Genomic DNA, 23,189 nt, shown 5'->3' on the forward strand with positions numbered 1-23,189 from the left:
CACTTCACACCACTAAGAATTTATCACATCCAACAAATGTATAAGGAGGAATAGTGGAGAAGGGTGAATTTTGATTTTATGTTTATGGGGAATCAAACATTAACCTCAAAGTTAAGAGGTGCTGCCTGCACAGAGCTGCCACTCAATCATAGATAAGATAAGATAGAATAGTTCTGTTTTGTGATATATTAGAGGATGAGATATTGCGTAAAATAATGGAGTCCATAAGTCGCTGGGAAACTATTTTCGAAACAATTTTACTACAATACAAAGCATTTTGTTTCCTTAACAGGTGAAGATGTTCAGCTGTTAACTTTTTATATTTTAGTTTTGTGAGATGTTGAAACATGCCTTTAAAAATAGGCTACTTCAGGACATCTTACATAACCATTTTTATCTATATTTTTAAATATGTTGACAGTGGTGGCACATTTCTGCTAATTGCAGCAATTGTGGATTTTTTTGTTTAGCGCTTTTGCTAACTTTTAAAATGGTTAGCGCGCTTTGCTTCCCCTTAGTTTTTTTATGTTATCTTTTTAAATCTAAAATGCTAATTTAAATGTTTAATTTAGATGTTTTGTAAACCTTCAGTTCAATAAAGTACGACGTGTGTTGAAGTTTTGGTAATCGCCTCTTTCAGTAGTTAGATGTTTATGCTCTTATTTTGAAGTGGAACTATTTTGAACTGTTTATGCATCACTTCCGTTTCCTGTTTTCATTCTTTTTCTTTTTCTTCAATAACTTTAATTAAAACAAGAAACATACACTAACAAAATAAAACGTGGACAGTAAAGAACAAGATATAAACGTGAATACATTATCTAAGGGTATTATAAAACAAAGGCAGGTATAATTTGAATTGAAGTTAGCCCTTTAGCATTAGCATGAGCTAACCACCATGTTGGTGTACTGCTTTAGTGTTAGCAGAACTAATATTTTATGATTATTGCTTCAGGATTAGCACAACTAACGTTTTAGCTAGCAACTCCAATCACTATGTATTGATCTATTTATTTAATGGAAACAACAGTGGAAAAATATTAAAAGTAGGAATCATAACAATGGTTATTGGGGATTTTCAAAACAACTTCTATTGGAATTTTTCATCGTCTTAATAGATTCCAATTCTTATAACAATGAGAGATTTTGAGGATAGAAATAAATGATACAATAAATGCCCAGGTACTGTTAGTGATAAAGTAACAAGAGAAAGCAAAAACTATTCCAGAAATGAATGATCTTATACAAAATGTAAACTTAAGGCACTCTTGTGAAACCTGGAGTTCGGTCACTATGTTTTAAAATTAGCTTCCTTATTGTGTCAAGGGCAAAGAAAACCACAGATTACTGCTAAATAACCTGTTAGTAAAACCATATTTAATGATTAGCCCCTATGCGAATATGACGAGTTCTTCAACAGTTATTGCATGATGATATATTGCCCCTCTGTGGGCATTTACCTTGATGATTTGTAGCTAATTGCTTACCCATTAGCTAACATTTTTTCACTTGCACGTCTCATTAACTGTAGATTACCTTGCTGTTTCTTGTCAGTTCAGGTAATCAGTAATGCATCAGCAGTTCATAAATAAAACAAGTGACAAGTGTATTCTAACTGGAACACACACTGACCTTAATACAATAATGAGTACAATTAGGAAATGTGCTGTGGTGGCCGGACCAAGTTTCTGCTCTCATAAAAGGCAGAAACATCCATCAGAAAATGCTTTTTTTTTGGTCCATTTTCATAAACAAATACAGTTCTTTTCTCAAAATGTTTAGAAAATTTTATATATTTTTGATATCACTTGTAAAAAAGGTTGAGCTTTCATGTAACCTTAACTCATGGGGAAAAGTCCACTTTCAATTTTTTCTAAAAGCACACAGCTCTATAACAAAGAACCTCAGGCCAGTTTCAGGTTATAAAATAATATCTCAAGCTTTGAACATCTCACAGAGCACAGTTCATCACTCAAACGCAGAAAAAGTAAAACACAAACCCACCAAAACATGGCAGTGAACCTAAACTGACAGAAGATTAATCAGAGAAGGAGCCAATAGGCTCCTGGTGAAACTGCAGAGATTCGCAGCTCAGGAGACAGAATCTGTTGACAGGCCAGTTTTTAGTTTTACACACAGGAGCAGCCTTTCTGGACTTCCCTATTAACAACTTAAAGTATTTCTTAATTAGAAACAGAAGCTAAATCTTCAAGGTCAGTCAAAATATAAATACATCATGCCTCAACCAGCAGCACATGATCCTGGGCCTGTAAACCATCTTGGATGGGGCCAATATTCACTTAATATCTGGACATTTCAGCACCAAAGAAATTTACATATTTACTTCCATTCAGAACAATTTCTAGAAAATAATAGACTTTCACAAAATAAATCACCATCTTTCTTATTTGTTCTGATGGTCGCTCAAACTGTGTATGCTGTGTTGATCACATCCCTTCTCAAAGAAATTTGAATTTTTGCTATTTTCTTTTCACTTTCTGCTTTGCTTCTGTCTTTTCTGCTCTTTTGTAGTTTTTCTTTCTTTACTTTTCCTTCTGTCTGTCTTTATTTTTGTCTCCATCTTTGTTTTTCTCTCCTTTTTCTTCCTTCACTGTCTTTTCTCTTTTTTGGGAGAGATAACTTTACTTTGCTTCTTGCTCCTCTTGCTGTTGCTAAACAAATCTAAGTGGAGCCGACTAAGTCCAGGTGTGGAACAAATAGTTTTGCACATTTTCAAAGGAGCCTTTATTGCTGTTAATGCAACGTTGCTTTTTATTATGACATAAATAATTTGGGGCCTCCTCTCTGCAGTGGAACTATTTCCCCTTATAGTCTAAATCCCGAAGAGTTAGGATCATTTATAATACTAACATCCTTTATAACGAATGCTGAAAAAGACGCAGAAAAAGACTAAATTAATATTAGGCAGTCATGGTTGCCAAATATTCCATTGAGTATTAATGAACAAGCATATTTTTGACAAGATATCAGAGTTATCTAACCAATTTCTAAAAGTCGCGCCCCACAGGATAGATTAGTTTTATTGCTTTCAGAGAGTAGGCGTTGCAAAGGAAACATATACTCTCAAATGCATGAATCAACTGCTGTCCTTTCTGTGTTCCTCATTAACATATGTTTGTGATTCCTAATCCACTTTTATGACTGTTGGTTTTTCGTAACCTTGCCCTCATGAGACCCATTCCTGCTCCATGCTGCCAGCACAGATTTCCATAACTGACACTAAAAGAGAAATATGGAAAGATTTTATTCTGAGTTAATCTTTTCTTTTCCTCTTCTTGGTTCACTCGTATGTTGCTCGCACGTGAATCACAATCACAGGGGAGGCTTAAAAGACGTTTTGTTGGATATTGGCTCCGAAAGTTTCCAGTGAAAGCGTGAAAATGCCCTTGAGAGGCGAAACGGGCTGTTGAATTTAGACTGTCCTCTAAATTTTCTTCACTAGATCAACCCTGAAACGGATTGCATTGCGTGGACATAATTCCCAACAAAGGCCTCCGAGGACTAAATAAGATATTTTTTGTCTTTTGTAAGCTTGAAATGATTGCACTGAATTCACAATGTAGCCTTCAGGATTTTCAGATTTTATATGCAGAATCAAAGCGGACTCTTAGGTTGACGTAATTCATAATAACATTTGCCTAAAGGTAAAAAGAAAAGTAAAGCTGTTCACTGTATCTTTGCTTCTGTGCTTTGAATAATTTTTTTAATTAGCTTTCCTGGTATTCTTGAGTCTATTCCAGGTTAACTGGTATTTACTGGAAGCGTTAATATATTTAGCAAGCTTTTGCTTAAAGGTGACCTATTTTGCTTACTTTGCTTACTATCATTACTTGAACAAATTATGATAGGTCTATGTAATATACAAAACATGTTTGTTACAGTTTTTGCACAAAATAATTCCTATATAATGAGACTTTATTCTGGTCAGAGATCTTTTCAGAACGAGATATTTTAGGGGCTCTTGTCACTTTAAATCCAAAACGTTGCACCTCCAAACTCAGCGTTTATACTCGCACATGAAATTGCCTGCAGACAGATGTGCAAATATACAACCATACTACTTTGACAAGCAGAAGTGGAGTCTCCTGCACAACAGACGTAAACACAACAAGTGGTTTCTGACTGGTAAGTCAACAACAAAATGCTTATTTTTTCCAGCAAGCACTAAACCAGCACATACAGCGGTAAAACCAGCCGACCAAACATGGTGGAACTCAGCTTTGGTTGCTAGGTAACAGGCAACGCTCCAATGGGGTTGCTAGGTAATGGGCTAGGCTTCGCTGAAGTTGGTGATTCGTGATGTTACATTTGGAAGGTTTTTGAAACACTTCATCTTTTATAAGCAGTGTTGACCCAAATGGAAGTACATTTTTCATAATAAGTGCTTGTTAAATTTCTCTAAAAGCTGTATTTCTATTGTGTGGGCCCAAGTTGTTGATCCCAGTCTGTTTCAGGCCAACATCCCTGAGTTTTGTGACAATTTTACCAGCTGTTATCCTCTCCATGCTTCCACTCAGAGTGTTTTTCCCAGACCCAACAGTCCCTGATTACCAAAATCTCACAGGAACATCACATCACAAAAATACAGAAAAAGTAAATAATTTGTACAAACACATTCCCTAGTGTCTTATATACTGACATCTATTTCCAATTTGTCTTTCAAGTTGAACTAAGAGTAGGGTAAAATCACTCTAAATGCTAAATAAAACAGTACTTTGTTCTACTTTATTCCAAACTTCTTAGATAATTTGAATTATTACTATAATTTGAGGCATTTTGTGGCTTTTTAGATGTCCTTCACTGAAGTCAAACAAAATGCTCTTTTTGTTCTGATGCATTTAAGTATTAGGGGGAAAAATCTGATTTTAACCAATCGTAGCCAATAAATGGAAAATTATTTTTGCTTAATGCCACATCACTAATTATGTCAATGATTCTAATCTGAACTGCAAAGCTACAAAGAAAATCAGCCAGAAGCCTTGAAAACCACAAAGCATCTGACATTTACACAAATAGTTGGATAACTCTGCAGTTCAGGCAGAAATTTAAAAAATACTTAAAGCAAAATTTAAGAGACATTTCATCCTCCCTTTAGGGAGGGATTTCTGAAACTAAAGGAGAACTTTTTTCTGAGGACTTAAGCAACCTCAGAGCAAAGTGATGAGATCTAAATAACATTACCAACATAATTCAATCCTGAGGAAATTGGAAATCATTACACACAAGGGTGCATCCATCACTGGGGCTGGATTAAACCAATTAATTTTACCACAAATTATCTGTTATTAGGCAAAGATTAAAGAAATGTCTTATATGCCATGTCTGTCACTGTTTTTTTATTTTTACATAAGCTGTTACTTGTCAAATCTGAAGTGAAAAGAGCAAAAATGAATCTCAGATCTGTCATTTATTATACAACACACTGATGGAATCAGTGAAAGTTAAAACAGTGCCAACCACTGCGCTCAGAGGAGGGGACCGGAGCCAAAACAACTTAACAAAATATTGCCCGGGGCCTTAATTTGACCAGAACCAGTCCTGATGACAGCAACACACCAAGCGCTCAGGAGGAAGAAATGAAACAGAACAACAAATGAGACGGACTGAGAACATACCTGAGGTTGACAGCTGAAAAACGAGCCCAAAAATCAGTTAGGAGCAGCAGAAGAGTGATTGATGCAATACTCAAAAACCATTTCACTCCTGCTAAGCAGCGCCTGTTGGAAGATTCAACTCTGTATGAATAAATGATGGCTCATCTATTGATTGCAACTTGACTCCGTTTAGCCCACAGCAAGTCAGCAGATTAAAGAGCAACTCTCGACTGGAACTACAGACATTGAAGTAAAGTTGTTTATTGTTTCCTGATGTTCACAAATCTGCATTGATGAGATTTTTACACAGTCAGTGACGCAGTAAAACTCTGAAGGCTTCCTTATTGACTGAATTAATTTAACTTTTTATATTTAAATAAATATCACACTTTTGTAGTCATTTAAAAACACTTAAATCTGTAGAGTTACTGACCACTAACTTAAACCAGACGAGAGAAATCTTGTAAAGAGTGGCCGACTGGGCTGTTCAAAGTCTAACAAAATTACAAGCAAATCTTCAACAAGAAAAAGAAAAAGATCAAAATGCTCCCCTAATTATTATGACTAAAAGTAGTGATATTGTTATTGATTTATTGTCCAGTCCTATTAAAATCTAACAAATCCATAAAGCAAGACTGTCTAGTTTTTCCTATGATTTTATTTTAAAATGTCTGTACATGGATGTTTTATCTCTCTTGTTTTGCAACAAGCAAGCAATAAATAAAGAAATAAACTAAAAGTTCTGATATATTTATTAAAAACAGAAAAAGAGTTATAATTACAGAGAGGCAGGAAAAGCCCATCAGTACGGTAGCCTGCCACTTTGCTCTTTTTAAAAGCTGCAGCCAGACCTTGCCTCTGGCTATAGGAGAACCCTGAGACAGACAACATATGGTTTATTAAATGAATGATGAATGATGGGTGGGCTCTCTGAGGAATAAATGGCTAAAGGGAAACTTAATGGGTTTGAGTGAACTGTGGGTTATATTTTTTCTTTCCTTTACTCTGATTCTTTTTAAAATCCCTCTCATGTAAAGCAGTGTTGTTTTCATTCTGGGAATAATAACAGAGGTAATTTCTTCCTGATGCTATTATTAATATTCTTTATAACAAATAACTGCATTAATAATGTTTCTTACAAAAAGGAAATGTAATATTATTGAAAGGTTACTTTATTTCAGTAAGTGAAATAAATAAACATTCAAGACAGCATGATATATTACAAGGGTTTATTTGTAATCATTTTAATTAGTAGTGCTTATAGCAAACTGAATCTGAGAATTTTATTTTTGTAGAAAATTATAGTTTTATTACAAAAGACCAATAAAACAGAAATAACCTTTGGAATATTGCTGATTTGACATTTGTCCAACAGTCCCATTCACAAGGAAAGCACATTCTTTATACATCTTTACTTTCTACTAACAAGGTTTGTGTTTTCTTAAGTCTCTGCTGGTTATCTGGTTGCATAAATACACACTAAGGAGCTCTAATGGGCTTTTCTTCCCATTGTTTCTGACCACTAAAGCAGTAAAGCAAGCATTTAGACTGAAAACACTCAATAATTTACTGCCTCAGCACTAGGAGGCAGAGACACTGAGTATTAGCTTATCCTCAGAGAAACATTGTTGTTCTTAACAGGTCAGATGAGTCTAATTCAGGCAGCTGGATCTTGACATTAGTGTGTTTTCAGGTCTGAAATGCAATCTCAAAAGAGTTTTCCAAGTACAAACAGAAAGATGTGCTGATGTATCTCATTGGAAAACTGGAAAACTTGGATGAACCAATTCAGTCCCTGCTGTGAAGCAATAAAAGCCCAATATTGTCTAAAATGGGTTTTTACTTATTCATAGTTTGATATTCAGGGTTTCAAAAGGCCAGAGAGAAAGATTACAGTATGCAAGCACCAGCTAAATCCTTGTCTAACAGAAAGGTACAACAAATTTAAGCCATGATGCCATATTGATGTGCAAAAAGCCTGAAAACCAAAGCAAGCACAAGGAGAACAGACTTCACATGGAGAAGACTTGGACAATTACAGAGTTAGTTACACAAACCCTAAAGCACAAATCATAAACATTAAAGCGTTACATCAGGCATTATTTGCCCTTGAAAGACTGAAGCACCAATTTAATTTTTAATTTTATTCCCCCTAGATATTGTATTTATATATACAGTATATATATATTGTGTTCTCTGGTGTCTGTGTTTTATTTTGTTCCTGTATGTTTCTTGTTTGAAATGAAGAGAGGGGGAAAAAAGAGAGAGAACATTCAGAGAAGAGACGGAACTACAGCGTAAACAGTCTTCGACCCCTTCAAGTAAAGAGCGTGAACATAAACATGTAATTACTTGTTCTTACTGCTCAATAATCACCACTTCAACACAGATGTTTACAAAACTGATGAATTAGAATTTATCTAGAAAAATTAATTTAGGTGAAGCCAAGTGTGCTTAACGTTTTTAAAGTTAGCAAAAGCGTGAAATGAAAAATTAACTCAGCTGTTAGCAAACATTGGTGGAAAGTGTGCCTACTTTCTGACAACCAACGTCTTCAAAACCAAAACCTTTATGTTTTGCAACTCAATCATTATCCGACAGTCAGACAGAAATCTTTCCCTTGAGAATCTTTGACTGTTAATGAGAAGGTTAATAACTGAAAGTAGGGTTGTTGTTTTTCTTAAATGAAATAAATTGACTCTTAACCCTGTAAGCTCAGTGTAAATCAAAAAAGGTCCAGGGAAATATGAAAAAATTGAGCTTGGTGTTTTACTGGCCCGTTCAGATATCTGACCCAAGAGGGCAACTTTTGAATGAACTAAAGTGGAGATTGCACCAGGTATTCTCATCCTACATCAGTGCCTGACCTCACACACGTGTGAAGAACAGTTTTGAAAAATCCCCCCCAAAAATCCCAAAGTAACCCTTGTTGAAATCCTTCCCAGATGAGTTAGCTGCAAAGCACTTAAATTCATATGTATCTAAGGCAATTGAGCAAATATTTTTCTGCTAATACCAAGCCTGCATTATAAATTGCAGGTACATTTTTAACAATGATATAAAAATTATTTATTTCCTAAAAGCAAATAGCAAAGTCAGGTCTGTTTTACAATGATTCTTCAGGTAAAGAAATAATCTCTTTTGGTAAACTAGTAAAATATAAATATATATTAATACAACTGACATAAAAGCTGTATTACATGTTAAAACTTTTAGCAATGATTCATTGACTTAATTTACAGCTAACGTGTTTCCCACTGTCCTGCAGCAAAACCCATCTTTAAATAACAATAGCTTTATTAATAGTGCATAAACTCCATGAGGAAATCAGGTTATGTTGATCAATAATAATGTTTACTGCACTTGTACACATTTCTCTGTTTTCCCCTCCAGGCTCAATAAAAGAACAACAAAAAGATCTGTAATAATGAAAAAAAACTCTGATGTATTTACAGTAAAAAAAATAGCAACTACAATTTAAATGTAATCAAGAAAACAAACTGAACAACCAAGCAAATAATTTGTAAAATCAATCTTTGGCCAATGATGTTTTGCTTTAATCACAGTTAAGAAAACAGCAAATTATGGCCAACAGGAAGAAGAAAACACAATTAGTCACAGGACATGAAAAATTTCTGAGGGAACAATTAAAGTCAGCTGGTGAACAAAGAAACAAAAACACCAGAATTAAGATGATTTTTAGCTGTTTTATCAAACCAAAATGTTGTCGATTCATAATCCCTGCAAAAACACCTGGAAAAGTAATAAATCTCTCATACACTGGATTATGAAGTCAGATTAGACACTGAAAATCTCTAGAAACCAAATTTAAAATGACCGCCAGTGGAGCCCATGCAGTAATAAATGCTGATTTTTTTTGCTCTCTAATATATTCTTACATTTTAAGGGTATTGGAAACCATTTCAAACAGAAGAAAGTTCAATCAATAATCAATCCATTTATTAATCCATGATCCTCTCCCTCATCCAAGATCATGTTGCAAAGACTGAAAAAAATCCCAGAAGGGAAGGAAAACATTAATGCCTCTGATACTTTCCAGCTTCTAAAGGTGGATCCCAAGGCATACCTGGGCTGGAAGGGAAATAATCCCTAAAGGAAGTTGGAGGTGAGCCCTGGGGTGTTTTTTCACTGGGATTCCCCAGGAACCTGCAACAGGAGGCATCCAGCATGCATCCTAATCAGAGAACTGATTCCTTTCCACTGTGGCGTCCTGACCATTGTTTCTTTAACCCTTTCATGCATAGTGGTCACTACAGTGGACAGCTATCTAAAAGCCATTTTCTTGTGCTTCCTGTGGATTTTTATGTTATAAATGCACACAGACCACTGAAGTGGACACTAATGCATCATAAAATATACCATCAACTACTGGCCATCAGCTGCAAATGCAAGAAATTATTTTTGTTAAATACAATATGGCCGACAGACAAAAAAGCATGAGAACCGACCCGGTCCCTCCTTCTACTGTAGACGACTCTTGCAAGTAAAAAAAATATTGTGACATCAGATAACCCCTAAGGAACAATACTACTGATGTATTTTTCAAATAACAACTTTGTATTTGGACAAAATTACAATTGATCATATAAAAATAAAAAATAAAAAAAAAATTCTTTTTACAAAAAATTTTTCCTACCTTCTTTATGCCTTAAGAAAAGAATTTTAAAAAATGGAAAAAAAATTCTGACACAAAGGATCATAATTCATGCATGAGAGGGTTAATTTCCCAAAGCCTGTCTCTTTGCCTACACCACTTCTTGTTTGTGTTTTCACATAGATTACAACCCTGCAGCTCCTCCTGCTGCAGTGGTGCTACTGCGATCTGGGAAAAGTGTTTTACAGAAGTTATGGGTAAAAAGTCACAGACCGATACTCCCAACTGTCTGGAAAACTATTATTAGAGAGAATTTTAAATGAACTGAACCTGACATTTTGATATTTCATTGCTTGTTTTATAGGAGTGGTAATGTTACGGAGCCGTCATATTTCTCTCAACTGTTGAACTTTAATACTCCATCCAGACCTTTAAGGTCCACAAACCAACAGTTTTTAGGGACTTTCAGAGGGTTACTCAAAATTAGAGTAGCAATCTGACCAAAGCAGTGGAACAACCTGTCCTTGCACTGCAAAAACATGAAGTCCTACAAAGTATTTTTGGTTTAGTTTCTAGATCAAATAACTTTGTACACTTGAAATAAAACAAAACTAACTACAAGTAATTTTTCAGCAAGGTATATGAGCTTGTTTTAAGTCACTAGCTTCCTAATATTGATGAAAAGTTACTAGTTATAAGTGAAATAATCTGCAAATTCATTTTCATGAATTTTTCCCAAAGTGCTGCAAAGAATAAATGAAAAATATAAAGGTGTGTATGAAAATTTTTATTGATAATGTCACTTATAATTCGTACCTTTTCATCAACATTAAGGAATTATTCACGTTAAACAAACTCTTATATCTTGCTGAGAAGTCTTTCATAAGTTTGTTTTGTTTTATTTCAAGTATACTAAGATATTCGTATTAAAACTAGACCAAAACTACTTGGTAAGATTCTTTCAAAATTTCACTTTCACACTTTGGTTTTTAGTTCTGTTTGTACAAACTATTTTTAGCTTTTAGTGTGAAAATCCTCATACTTAATTGATATATTTTTCTACTTTTTGCTTGTTCTTTTACCGTTTTTATTTGACTGTTTATGCAGCTAATGATTTTTACCTTGAGCACCACTTTGATCAACTACGCTTGTTTTAAATGCACTATAGAAATAAACCTTGGCTTAAATTTGCTTACTAGTCTGAGATTTCTAGGAACAGCAACCAAACATGCATATGAAGGAGCAGCCACTGCTGCAGCATGTCTGCTCCATTCGAGCTTAAAATCGGTAAATCATCACCAAACCTGGGCAGATGTGATTGCTTTATATCTGCAGCTCAGCATATAATCTGTTAAATATTTCTACTTTGTCCGCTCAAATCTCTCCTTGATTAGAAAGTTACTTTCTCTCTCTTCACAGCAGCGGAATCTCTCCATTTAATTGCAAATAGATTTTAATTAAGGATGGATTATTTTATTATTTATTTGAATGCAAACTGAAGGTGGTTCTATTTAGATGTATGGTAGCATCAAAAATTCAGAATTCCTGTTTATCTTTTTAAATTTAGCATAAAATGTGAACTGCAGGGGAGTATAAAATAGGAGATTACTGAATATAAAATGTAATGACTTGTTGAACAGCAACAAATATTTAAGAACTTCCTACTACAGCACCACCTTTAGTTCAGGGTCCATCCAAAAGCTCTACCTCAGTTTTAGAGACATTTCTAGGATACCGTCTCTCAGGCTAGCAGCATGTTGGAGTAGCAGCTCTGATTTGTTCATCATTTTGAGTTTAGTTTTTCTAAGTTGAGGCAATGCTTATTGGACAATTATTCGCTACAGTTTGAAAGATTTTTGCTTTTACTGTTTATCTTTTAAACAGTTGCTATGCCTGTTGCAAAAAGCAGTTAATTTATTGTATGATAAATTAAAATGAGTTTTGTAATTTTCTTTCCGATTATTAATATTTCTGAAGGGCAATTTTGTTTGCAGAGACTTTATGATCCGTTTTATTCTTGGTTTTGGTTGTATGTAGGTTTTAATTTCTGTTTTATTTATTATTTTTGTTTATTGCATTTTATTTTGAATATTTAAAATATTTTCCAGCTCCAGCGTTAAGTGACCTTTACAAAATTAGTGTGTTGGTATTCGAGAGGAAAAACTTGCATTATTATGCCATTGTCAACATATTAAAAATGATCTCAAAGCAACAATATTATCATTTATCACAATCATTACAGGGAGAATTAATCATGACAGGCCTGACAGTCAGATTGTCATAAAACAGCAGTCTTCAGTCAGAGGTCTTTTCAGATTTGCTGCAAGGCTGACTGCTACTGGAGATCCTTCCTGCTCCCAGCCTCACCATCCACATCAACTCTTTGAAAACACTTGAATTATACCAGCTACAACAGTTAATTTCCCTTTGGCATAAATTAAGGTTTTTAAAAAAATTTGAATCTAATTTTCTGGTGCTTACTTCTGTTCTGCTCGATTTCACTCTGGTTCTGTAGAGGGAATGATGGCGGGGAGAAAAATGGCCCCAATAGTTGAGTTCAGTTAAACTTTATTGCCCCCAAAGGGCAATTTGCTGCACAGTCAGCAGTCACTCACATAAAAAACATCTGACAACCTACTCAACAACAATCTTTCAGCACAGAGAGGGAAGTCAGTAAAGTCCTCTTGTGCTGTGATTTATCAGTCTGACAGCAGTGGCATTGAAACATTTCCTCCGTCCATCGGCTTTACAGTGTGTCACTCTGTATCTCCGTCCTGATGACAAAAGTTGAAACTCAACTCATGATTTGGTGAAAATTAAAGCCTCTTGTCCAAGACCCCAGAGTAAAATACCAGGGAAACTGAAAAGAGGGATTCCCCTTTTCAAAGGAGCTAATTATGACTTACACTGTAAAAATTTCAAGGTGGTTTAACTTGAAAATTAAAGTCCAAATGCTGCCAAGAAAATTGCAATGCTTTTAACTCAGAAATTAAAGTTCATAAAGTTGATTTAACAACAAGAGACAAGTTGTCTAAACATTGATTTTTAAGCTCATTAATCTAGAATTGTGAGTTTTAACTTAGTGCTGCAATTTGCAATAATTATTTCACAATATGCAAGAAAAAGGTGCCTTCACCCAGTTGCAGATCAAACATTTCTCTATTACTTTTACTCATAATATCAAGTTAAAATAACTACTTACTTTACTTCAGAATAATTTAAATTCTTGTTTCAAATTGCATTAACAAAACTTCTGATCTGATAAAGTTTATTAAGCCTCACAATGAATTAAAGCTCATAAACATTTAGTGTGAACAGGACATTGTCCTCAAGATTTGCAAACTGTCAGTTGCATTAAAAGAAACATTTGCTTTAGTAACACACAAGAGTCAGTTCAATGTAACGCACTTCAAACTCAGGATACAAAAACATGCCGCTAAGCACTCTGGGAAATAGTTCCCATGCCCGTCTTTATATTCTCTCAGTTTTTTTAAGTGCTAACCTAAAAACTCTTGGAGGAATGACAAACATAATTAAAAGTTAACACAACTTATGAGTGCAAGTTAATCTTTTACAAACTCACACATTTAGGTTCAAAATTTAAAACTTGCTAAATTTATTTGACTTGAAGCGCAAAAGACAGTAGGCACAATTAAGTGTGGCTCAGTTGTTTTAAAGTGTAAAAAAGTATTAAGTTTATCACCAGTAATTGAATTAAAAGTTGTGTTTTTGAACTGGTCGACAAAATGCTTGCAAAAAAGAAAAAAAGAAAGAAAACAACAAATCCAAATCAATTAAAAAGTCTTTTCCAGTTGTACATTACATTGAGCAGGTGGAGTGCAGCTGAAATCCTGCCAAAATTAATTTGTTCAACATATGGGATTAAGACGTTTTCAGGAGTCATCAGTTACTTTCTGTAGTCTTCATGACTTTACAGCAAAACTTTTTATAGCTGAGTTGTGAGGAAACAAGGTACAAGTCAGCAAAATAACACAGCAGTGCCTCCAATCCTTCAGATTCATGCATCCACCCATTCATCTAGTTTACCCACTTAAAGGCACGGTTGGTAAAGACGTGCAAAAACAACCCCAAAATAAGCAGCAGCATGGCCTCCAATTCCTATTGAACAATGAAGAAATTTATCAAAATAAAGGTTTTTTTGTGTTTCTGTTTAGTTGATCAGAGTGAAGCGGAACATTTAGGTAGCAGTCCATCAATTGCAGAATAGGTCTGCAACAATATTTTGATGCCATCCACAAGCCAACTAATTATTTAAATGCTATAATAGGCAGATATGGAGTAAAACTAATATGTTTGGTAGAGATCTGTGATTCTCTGGGCCTGTTTCTCTTCCAGTGACATGGACTCTGCCCGAAAAGTAAGAATTTATCATTATTAGGTCTTTCAGCATGATGATGAGCATGAACATATCGTACAATCAACACAGAGATACTTAACCAGATACTAAATTAACCTTCCTCCACTGACGTCTCGATCCTCAGACCATCTTCCTGTAGAGCCATTTTTCCCGCCCTTGTTCCTCAGATCCCACTAAACATCCTGGATTTTTAGATATTTACCAAAACCAAGATATGAGGGGAATCCCAGAAAGCAAGCATAAAGAGAACATATTAACACCAAACATGAAACAAGAGCAACAATTAAACCTGGGATTATTTTTAAAATAAATCCAAATAAGAAAAATATGAAACACATTTAAAAAGGGGAAATATTATGCAAAATTCACATCTTGCACATTTTTGTACTTTCATTTGAGTCTCTGCCGCTTCTAAAAACAGCCCACACTCTTTAAAAATAGAGAAAGAAAAAAACATCCACTTAATGTTTATTGGTGTCTCGTAAATGAGCCGTTTCAAAAACTTCCAGAATGTAACGTCACAAATCAGCAGGCACTGCCCTCACCTAGCAATCCAAGCGGAGCTCCAGCATGTTTGGTCAGCTGCTTTTACCGCTGTACAATGGCTGCTGGAAAAGATAAGTGTCTTGTTGTTGACGTACTGCCCATAAACCACTTCCTGCGTTCTTGTTGATTGTGCAGGAGGCTCCACTTCTGCTTTTCAAAGATGTGCGGATGTATAATTGCATATTTGTTTGCAGCCATTTTCAGGTGCGAGTGTAAACGTTGAGTTGGGGGGCGTGGCCAGCATTTGGATTTAAAGTGACAGACACCTTAAAGCAGGTCATTCTGACAAGAGCTCAAAATACTCACAAGACTAAAATCTCATTGATTTTGTACAAGAAAGGCTATGAACATGATGTTTTGTATAGCCCATAGATCTATTTTAATCTGTTCAAGGAACCTATGTAGGCACTTTAAGAGGAAATATGAAGCCCAGATATAACAACATAATTAAAAGATCCTGGCATAACAATAAGTTCCAATATTTCAAAACCATAATGTGAAACCACACGTCCTATTTTTCAACAAACCCAGAAATAACAGTGTGTAGCAAATTACCACTTCATAGCAATAAAAATGATACAATCTATGAAAATACAAAGTTTTTATTATACATTTTCTGCTGCATAGCTACAAAACCTTGCAAACCATTTTTACAACTTAACCATTCTAAAAGATTTATCAGTTTCACCACTTCTACTGTTTTTTTTAGGTCAGACTATCTGCACAGGATTTATTTAACCACTTTTAGGTCACACATCACCGGTTTTTGAGCTGACGCATTTACTGTGAAGCTAAGATCTCTGCACTGCAAATGCAGGGGCAGCAAGTATAACCACTTCAACGATGCTGCAGCTCAGCAAGACTTGTTTTAAAACCAAAGTTGCTGTTTCTCCAACTTTTCCTTTTAAATGCACATATAGTTTTGTTTTGGGTTTTTTTCTTAAGAAATAAAAGTAGTTTCCTTTCCTTTGTACCGTCAGAGTTGAAATATTGGCTTTATTGTTAAATCAGAAAAAATATGAAAGCATTTGAAATATTAAAAAAAAAAATTTTTGAATATTTTTTAAATCGCTTTTTACTACTTTTATTGAGCTTGGACAAACTATACAGAACATTCAAGTACACCAACAATACCCTCATAGTTTTAATGCAAAACACAAATTTAAAAGGTTTCTTTGGGTCTTTTGTGGAGTTTTACTCTCCACATTTTGAGTATTTCTGCAGAACCAAATGCTTAACTCACTTTCTGATCCACTTTCTGCCAAAAACCAGCCTCTCTTTCTCAATATCTTCCTAACTGACAAATACTCTCCAGTCTTGTGTTTTCATGATTGACAAAAGCATGTCTTAGGGCTGTTTCTGTTGACACTGATATCTCTGTCCTCAATGAATAATATCACTGGAAACATATAAATATATCTATTTTATTCTCTGTATACTTGCTTTTCTTGTTCTCCATCTGGCCACCAGATGTCTTCAAACTCTCCTGTCTGACATCCATCTATTAACCTACAGGTGTTCACAGATTTTTCTAAATATAGGTTATATTTATTATTTTACCAATGTAGTTGGTGACTTTGTGTTTTAGCGTATTATATTTATGCTTAATTTAGCTAACTTGTAGCCATTTGAACAAATATGGTCATCCTGAAACAGCCTGTGTGATTATAATGCTGTAAAATTTCTAGTAAAACGTAATGAAAATGTAATTTCTGGCGGAGGATGAATTAGGGGACAAACATTCATTCAAACTTACATCACTTCAAGTATACATGATGAGAACATGATTAATCTGCATTATGAGGGAGATTTAAACATTTAATATGTTGCTCCTGTCTTTCTGGAATAATGTTCTTTAGACAGATGATTATAAAGCAGAATTAGATTAACATAAAACAGAAAAGGAACCCTAACCTACAACCTAAACCAGGATTAAGATGGATTTAATCAATCAAAAAGTTTTTTTATGATCGGATATGTGTCTGGTATTTCAATAAAACAACGTAAATGGAGGATTAATTTTTTAAATAAAATAAACTAAATAATCTGTTTGTATATACAATGTATTTAATTATTTATCCCCTTGTTGATTATTTACAGAAACCTTTTCACTGGCATTGTAGCAGTTTTAAAGTTCCTGACCTGCTTTTTGTCCTTCTCAACTGGAAACTGTTTATATTTAGTGTTTGGAAAGCCTCATTGCCATCACCCTAATGTTTGCTGCCAACACAGATTCTCTGTCAGACTCAAGTTGACCCTGGCCAAAATGTTAAGATTCTTTCTAGTCATTTCTGGACAAAATAAAGGATTTCTTCAAATCTAAGTCTGTCAGAAATGTGTTAATTTTAGGCTTATCTGTATAATTTTACACAAAACAATACACTGAAACCTGTACACTTGACTTATGTTTCAATAAATCTCCTTAAGTTGTTGTCCAATCATTCCACTTATGAAAACAAGCCGATAAATAAACCATTAAATCCATTAACATGTCGATATGCGTTCCGCCTTTTGATCAGAGTTGTACTTTAAAGAAATGTTGTTGCTGCAGATGCTAATGAAGCTTAAATTTCCCCCTTTTTCATCATCAGCCTAATCAAAAATCTACTCTAATATTCTTTTTTTCTGTACATTGAAATAAGAAGTTTCTCAACACTCAAAGACTCCATCAGGCTGTAAATATCAAAAGGTAATTACATGCACAGTGGCTTTGAAGCCCTGGAGGCGGATGTGTCAAAGAGCAACCTTCCTGAAATTTATCGCTTTAAAACGCACTCCAGTCTTCTCCGTCTAACGCGCCACCATCTGTGGCTCTTAAAATATGGATTTCTACTGTGTTGCCATTTAGCAACAATAATGAACACTGAACTGTCTTTCAGGACGACAGAGATGTGAGCTTTGCTCTGAAATCTGCAGCTGGGCTTCTTTCCCTTTTGCAGCCTTGTTTTATTGCGCTGCCTGCTGAGGTCTATGATCCTTGCAGGATTCGTCTGCCGCTGCGACACAAAAGGGGAAGCAAAAAAAAAATGTCCCTGTGACAATTTAAAGCGGGACAAAAATACACACGGATACAACTAAATTATCAGGATTTAAATGCTGCTGCAGCTTGACAGAAGGGGAGAAACAAAATCTGAGAATTGATTTTAGAAAAACAAACACACAACGAAAAAAAAAGTAGCAGGAAGGATTATAGGGAGGGAGGTATGAAGATGAACAGTAGTAAAGAAAAAAGAGGAACATGACAGCTCCTCTCTCTGATATACAGATGCAGCAGGGGAGCGGAGGGACAAAGGGATGGCAAACCTAGAAAGAGGAACAGGGTAGGAGAAAATAAAACCAAGGAATATGTGTTGATGACCGAATGGGAACTGGCAACAGGACCAGCAGGACAGAGAAAAATCAGCATCGAACAGAGAGAGGAGTTGGTTGTGGGCAGGAGGGGGGGTAAGGGATAGTTAAAGGCTCGTCTGAGTCAGAAGCAGCAGGAGGAGAGGAGAAACAACTGAAGCACAGAAACAGCAGGAGGTAAACAGACAGAGAGGAAAAGATTCACAAATCAAATCCTTCTGGAAACTAGTTTCTTGTGGGAAATGACATCAACCAGAAGATGTCTCCCTTCATCTCTTTCTCTGTGTCAATTGATTTACGCAGGGGAGAATTATTTTTTAAATTATCTAAAGTTGGCCTATTGTGTTTCCTTGAACAGGTTAGGATAGCTCAGCGGTCTATACAAAACACGTTCACATTTTTTTACAAAATCATTCTTCGATAAGGTTTTAGTCTATTCAGATTAGATTGTTTTTAACGTTTTTTATGGCTTCTTATCACTTTAAATCCAAACATGCTGCTGGCCACGCCTCAAACTCAGTGTTTACACTTGCACCTGAAAATGGCTGCACAATTATACAACCGTACATCTTTGAAAAGCAGAAGTAGGGCCTTCTGCAAAACCAATACGAATGCAGGAAGAGGTTTCTGGATGGTAAGTCAAGAACAAAACACTTGTCTTTTCCAGTGTACAGCACATACAGCAAAAAAACCAGCTGACCAAACGACATGTTTGGTCAGCTGCACTAGCAACCCTAGTGTAGCTTCACTAGGTTGCTAGGTAACGGACTGGGCTTCACTAGGGTTGCTAGGTAACGGGCTAGGCTCGGCTGATTTGTGACATTATATTCCAAATGTTTTTGGAAACAGCTCATTTTGCAGTCACTAGAAACCTTAAACTTATTGTTAAACAATGTCTGGGTGATTTGTTTTAAACTTTTGGCTGTTTTTAGAAGCAGCAGACACCCAAACGGAGTGCAAAATGTGAATTTCACATAATAGATCCTCTTTAAAACATTTTCTGTCACCACTATTGTTGCCTTGCAGCAAGAAAGTCCTGAGTTCCTGGTTCCTCCCACAGTTGAAAACACAACTCTTAGGTTGATTGTTCTCTCTAGATTGCTATTTGTGATGAATGTGTCCTTGGTTGTCTCACGTCAATGACGTAAAAGTCAAGTAAGATGCAACATGGTGGTTCACACTTCTTTGATAATCAGATATGTAGCCACATTTGTTCCACATATGGAAGTGGCGCAAGCCTCGTTTTGTCACATTATAAAAAGAAAGTAAAATATCTTTTATTGGATAACAATAGTGAACACAGCAGACAGGTAAGAGAAATGGAAAGAGTGGGAAAACTGCAAACTGACCAAGGAAAAAACATCAACCAGAAAAGAAGCCAAGACATGCAAAGCCAGGCATGGGAAACTGTGACAAAGTGGTTAAGTTTGTGTTTATTTACCACTTATCCCTTAAATATGTTTCTGATTTATTTGATCTTTCTATAGTTGGTCATTTTTTCACTTAAACACCGCTGTTGTAACTTTGCTTCAGTCAATGTACCAGGTTTGTTTGTGGTTCCATTATGTTGCTGTTCACATCTGAGCATATGTTGTTGTTTTTTAGGTTAACACTACCAAACCATTATGCTTTTGTCATAAAGGTAAATTTCCAGTAAATTATTTGTTTCTTTTTTTACTCACCATTTTTTGTCTCTTTTGAGGCTACAACCCGAGCAGGTGAATGGGCGGGGCCTGCACAGCATTTCCTGTTTAAGTTTATGATGTCACTGGTTGCATCAACCAAATGGAGGGTTTTCTTTTCTGTATCATATTGTTTGTTTCCTTCAAACTAACCTGTTGAGTTGCCCTGTACTAAATGTTTTATTTTGCAGACCGTTTATATATGTAGATGAGTTTGTAAATTAGATTAATAATTATATTCTTGTTTCTTTGTTTAGATTTTGTTGTTTGGTTTGACCTCTTCTTTCATGGTATGGTCTAATGAAATGTAGCTGTGTTGCCATTTTTGTATAAAATCTGTAAGATTTTGGCTACTTGAGATGAATGTCAGAAAACAAAGATGTTAAATAATAAATGACACTACCTCATTTAATATAGCAGGGGTCTTCAACCTGCGGCTCCGGAGCTGCAAGTGGCTCTTTGATTCTTCCACAATGGCTTAGATGATAAAGAAGCAACTGTTTCTAATTATGAATACAATAACAACAACATGCAGGTTTTGTATTTGTTAACAACGTGATATCTTTCTCATCATGAAGTTGGAATATATGGGTTTTTTTTTCTTTTACACAATTATCCATAAATATCACCATCCTATAGAGAGCAATGTATCCATCTTCTTTTTGCAAAGGTTTTATGTTGGTTTTTACTGTATTTTCATTTTAAGACCTTGGAATAAAAGTAAAATGTTGGTTCTTTAAAAATAACACCAGATTTTTTGTAAATTCATCAAAACTTAAAAGGTAATGTAGACTGCAGCTCTAAATGAGTTGGTTTTTTTTTGTTTGTTTGTTTGTTTCAGAGGGTAAAATTGGCTCTTTGAGCTGTAAAGGTTGCAGACTGCTGTTCTAGAATGAAATACAGCAAAATCCTGAATCCTAACCTAACAAAGGAGGCAAAAAAAATGACACTGGGTTGGAAATTTGACTTTCAGGACAATGCACGAAACATACAGCCAGAGTTACTGAGGTTAAGATTAAAGTACATGTCTTAAAATGGCCCAGTCAAAGTCCTCAGTCCAGGGCTAAGTCCAACTGAAAAACTGCAAGTGGCAAGATTTGGAAATAAATCTTCAAAGTCATCAGGAGGAGAAAAATAAAAGGTTCAGTCTCTAGAGGAGCAAAGCATGTGAAAACGTATCCCATCAGAATCACCATCCTTTGTATCTGCAAAGAATATTTATACAAAATATTGACTTAATAAGGCTGAATATATTCACAAAACACACCTTTTAGGTTTATTTTTGTAAACAGAGAAGTAAATTGTGTCTCCTTTTCTCTTCATGTCACAATTTACTTTTTTTTTACTCTAAGTTCATCCCGTAATGCGTTCTGTGAGCCCCGCTCCTTTAAATCAGAGAAACTTGACAACAGCAGGAATGCCTCTACATTTTCATGGTATGCTGAACACAGAGAAAGTTAACAGAATGAGATTATCTCGCCTCTTTCCCTTAAACATTTCCCACAGTGGCGCAGGACGCTTAAAACGCTGCGCTCTGCAGCAACACATCGCCCAAACACCGCGCTGTACTGTTGACATGCATGAGAATAAACCAACCACCACACTCTGCAAGTGATCTGGAAACCTTTGCTACCAGAACAACACTTCTATAGCTAAGGATCTTTTGTTTTCTTTACCCAAAAAGCGTCAAAAAGTGCAACAAACTGCGCTTCTCTTAGTGACTAATTAACAGGCGCGCAAAATGTTGCTGCACATTTCACAATTAAACTCAGGTGCATGCATTTCAAACAACTATTTGTAGGCTGTTTGCATTTTAAAACGCTCGTAATTCAAATCGAGGAGGAACTAGTAACCTCCACTCAGCGCCTGGATGCGCAATCTCATCCGGGAAGAGAAAAGTAGTAAAAAGAAAAGAGCACATCTGCCTCACCTTCTGCGGTTGTCCCGAACAAGCCAAGAAGGAGAAGAAGCCGGGCAACCCGAGGAATAATCCCAGCGACTCTTTTAGACTCCATATCCTTGGTAGAAGGGGAAAACCCCGGAGGCTGCTGAGAGTCAGAGCCTGCTTTCTGTTGCAGGAGGAGAGAAACGCGCACGACCTCTGTTCTCCTGCTCCGAAAAGGATCTGCTCCAACCCGACGGAGGGAGGAGAGGAAATACTGATGGAGAGGCAGCGGGGAGAGGGTGGAGGGCTTGGCTTTGCGAGTTGTACCGGAATGTGCTCAGAAATGGAAGGAATTTTTTGGCGAGTAGCTAGAAGGCTGTGTAGATTTTGCACCAAAAAAAAAATTAATGTTTATTTCTGTAAGTGAAACAGTAAGGCTAAGGGGTCATTGATAGAAAAAGACAAGGAGTAAATTTCTGCCAAAAATACTTGAAACTTGAACATTTCTGAGCGCCAAAAGTCGACAATTTGCTTGGAAAACCTCTGAAACTTTGAGATTAATCTCATAAATCTTCTACAAGAAACATGGAAATTCCTGAGTTTCAAATGTTTGTGTTTTTAAACTGGGCTGCATGGTTTCTGCCCAATTTGGATTCTTTGAACACGGTGGGCTGTGGGGAAAAAGTCATATTTGGAGAGTTTTTCTAAAAACGTGTTCATAGGGAATTCTACAGAAATAGTTGTCATTGTGTTGCATAAAAGCAAAAAACACGTATGTCTTTATAAACTGGTACTAGTTCATTTATTTCGAAATGTCTGGAATCTGTTGAATATGACATCATTGATGATTAATAGTCATTGGTTAATAGTAGTAGTGTGATAAAACCAAAATCCAAGTACAGCTTTGATTTAAAAGGACAAAGGCACCACAGAAAATTCTCATTCTGTTTCCAGAACCAAGTATATCACTTATATACAGACCTGGTGCCATTAAGATGAGTTTCAATAGAGGCTTAGATTTGGCCTGGGGTTTTTTTTAGTGTTGGACTGGAAACTGTCAGATCTGCCATCCCTGCTCCTAGCCTTTATTTACAGCTTTTCTTTTTCTCCGATTCTTTTG

General features: G+C 35.6%; 1 protein-coding gene across 1 annotated transcript in view; it reads right to left on the bottom strand.

The window, feature by feature from the left end:
- Positions 1–22,293, bottom strand: part of LOC102224048 (contactin-associated protein-like 4) — a 105,260-nt gene extending 82,967 nt beyond the window's left edge. The window contains exon 1 of the mRNA XM_014474803.2: positions 22,115–22,293. Coding sequence (XP_014330289.1) covers positions 22,115–22,199 — 85 coding nt within the window. The 5' untranslated portion in view covers positions 22,200–22,293. The remainder of the gene's footprint in view (positions 1–22,114) is intronic.
- Positions 22,294–23,189: the final 896 nt, after the last annotated feature.

Source organism: Xiphophorus maculatus, chromosome 6 (genome assembly GCF_002775205.1).
Source record: "Xiphophorus maculatus strain JP 163 A chromosome 6, X_maculatus-5.0-male, whole genome shotgun sequence".
NCBI classification, from domain to species: Eukaryota; Metazoa; Chordata; class Actinopteri; order Cyprinodontiformes; family Poeciliidae; genus Xiphophorus; species Xiphophorus maculatus.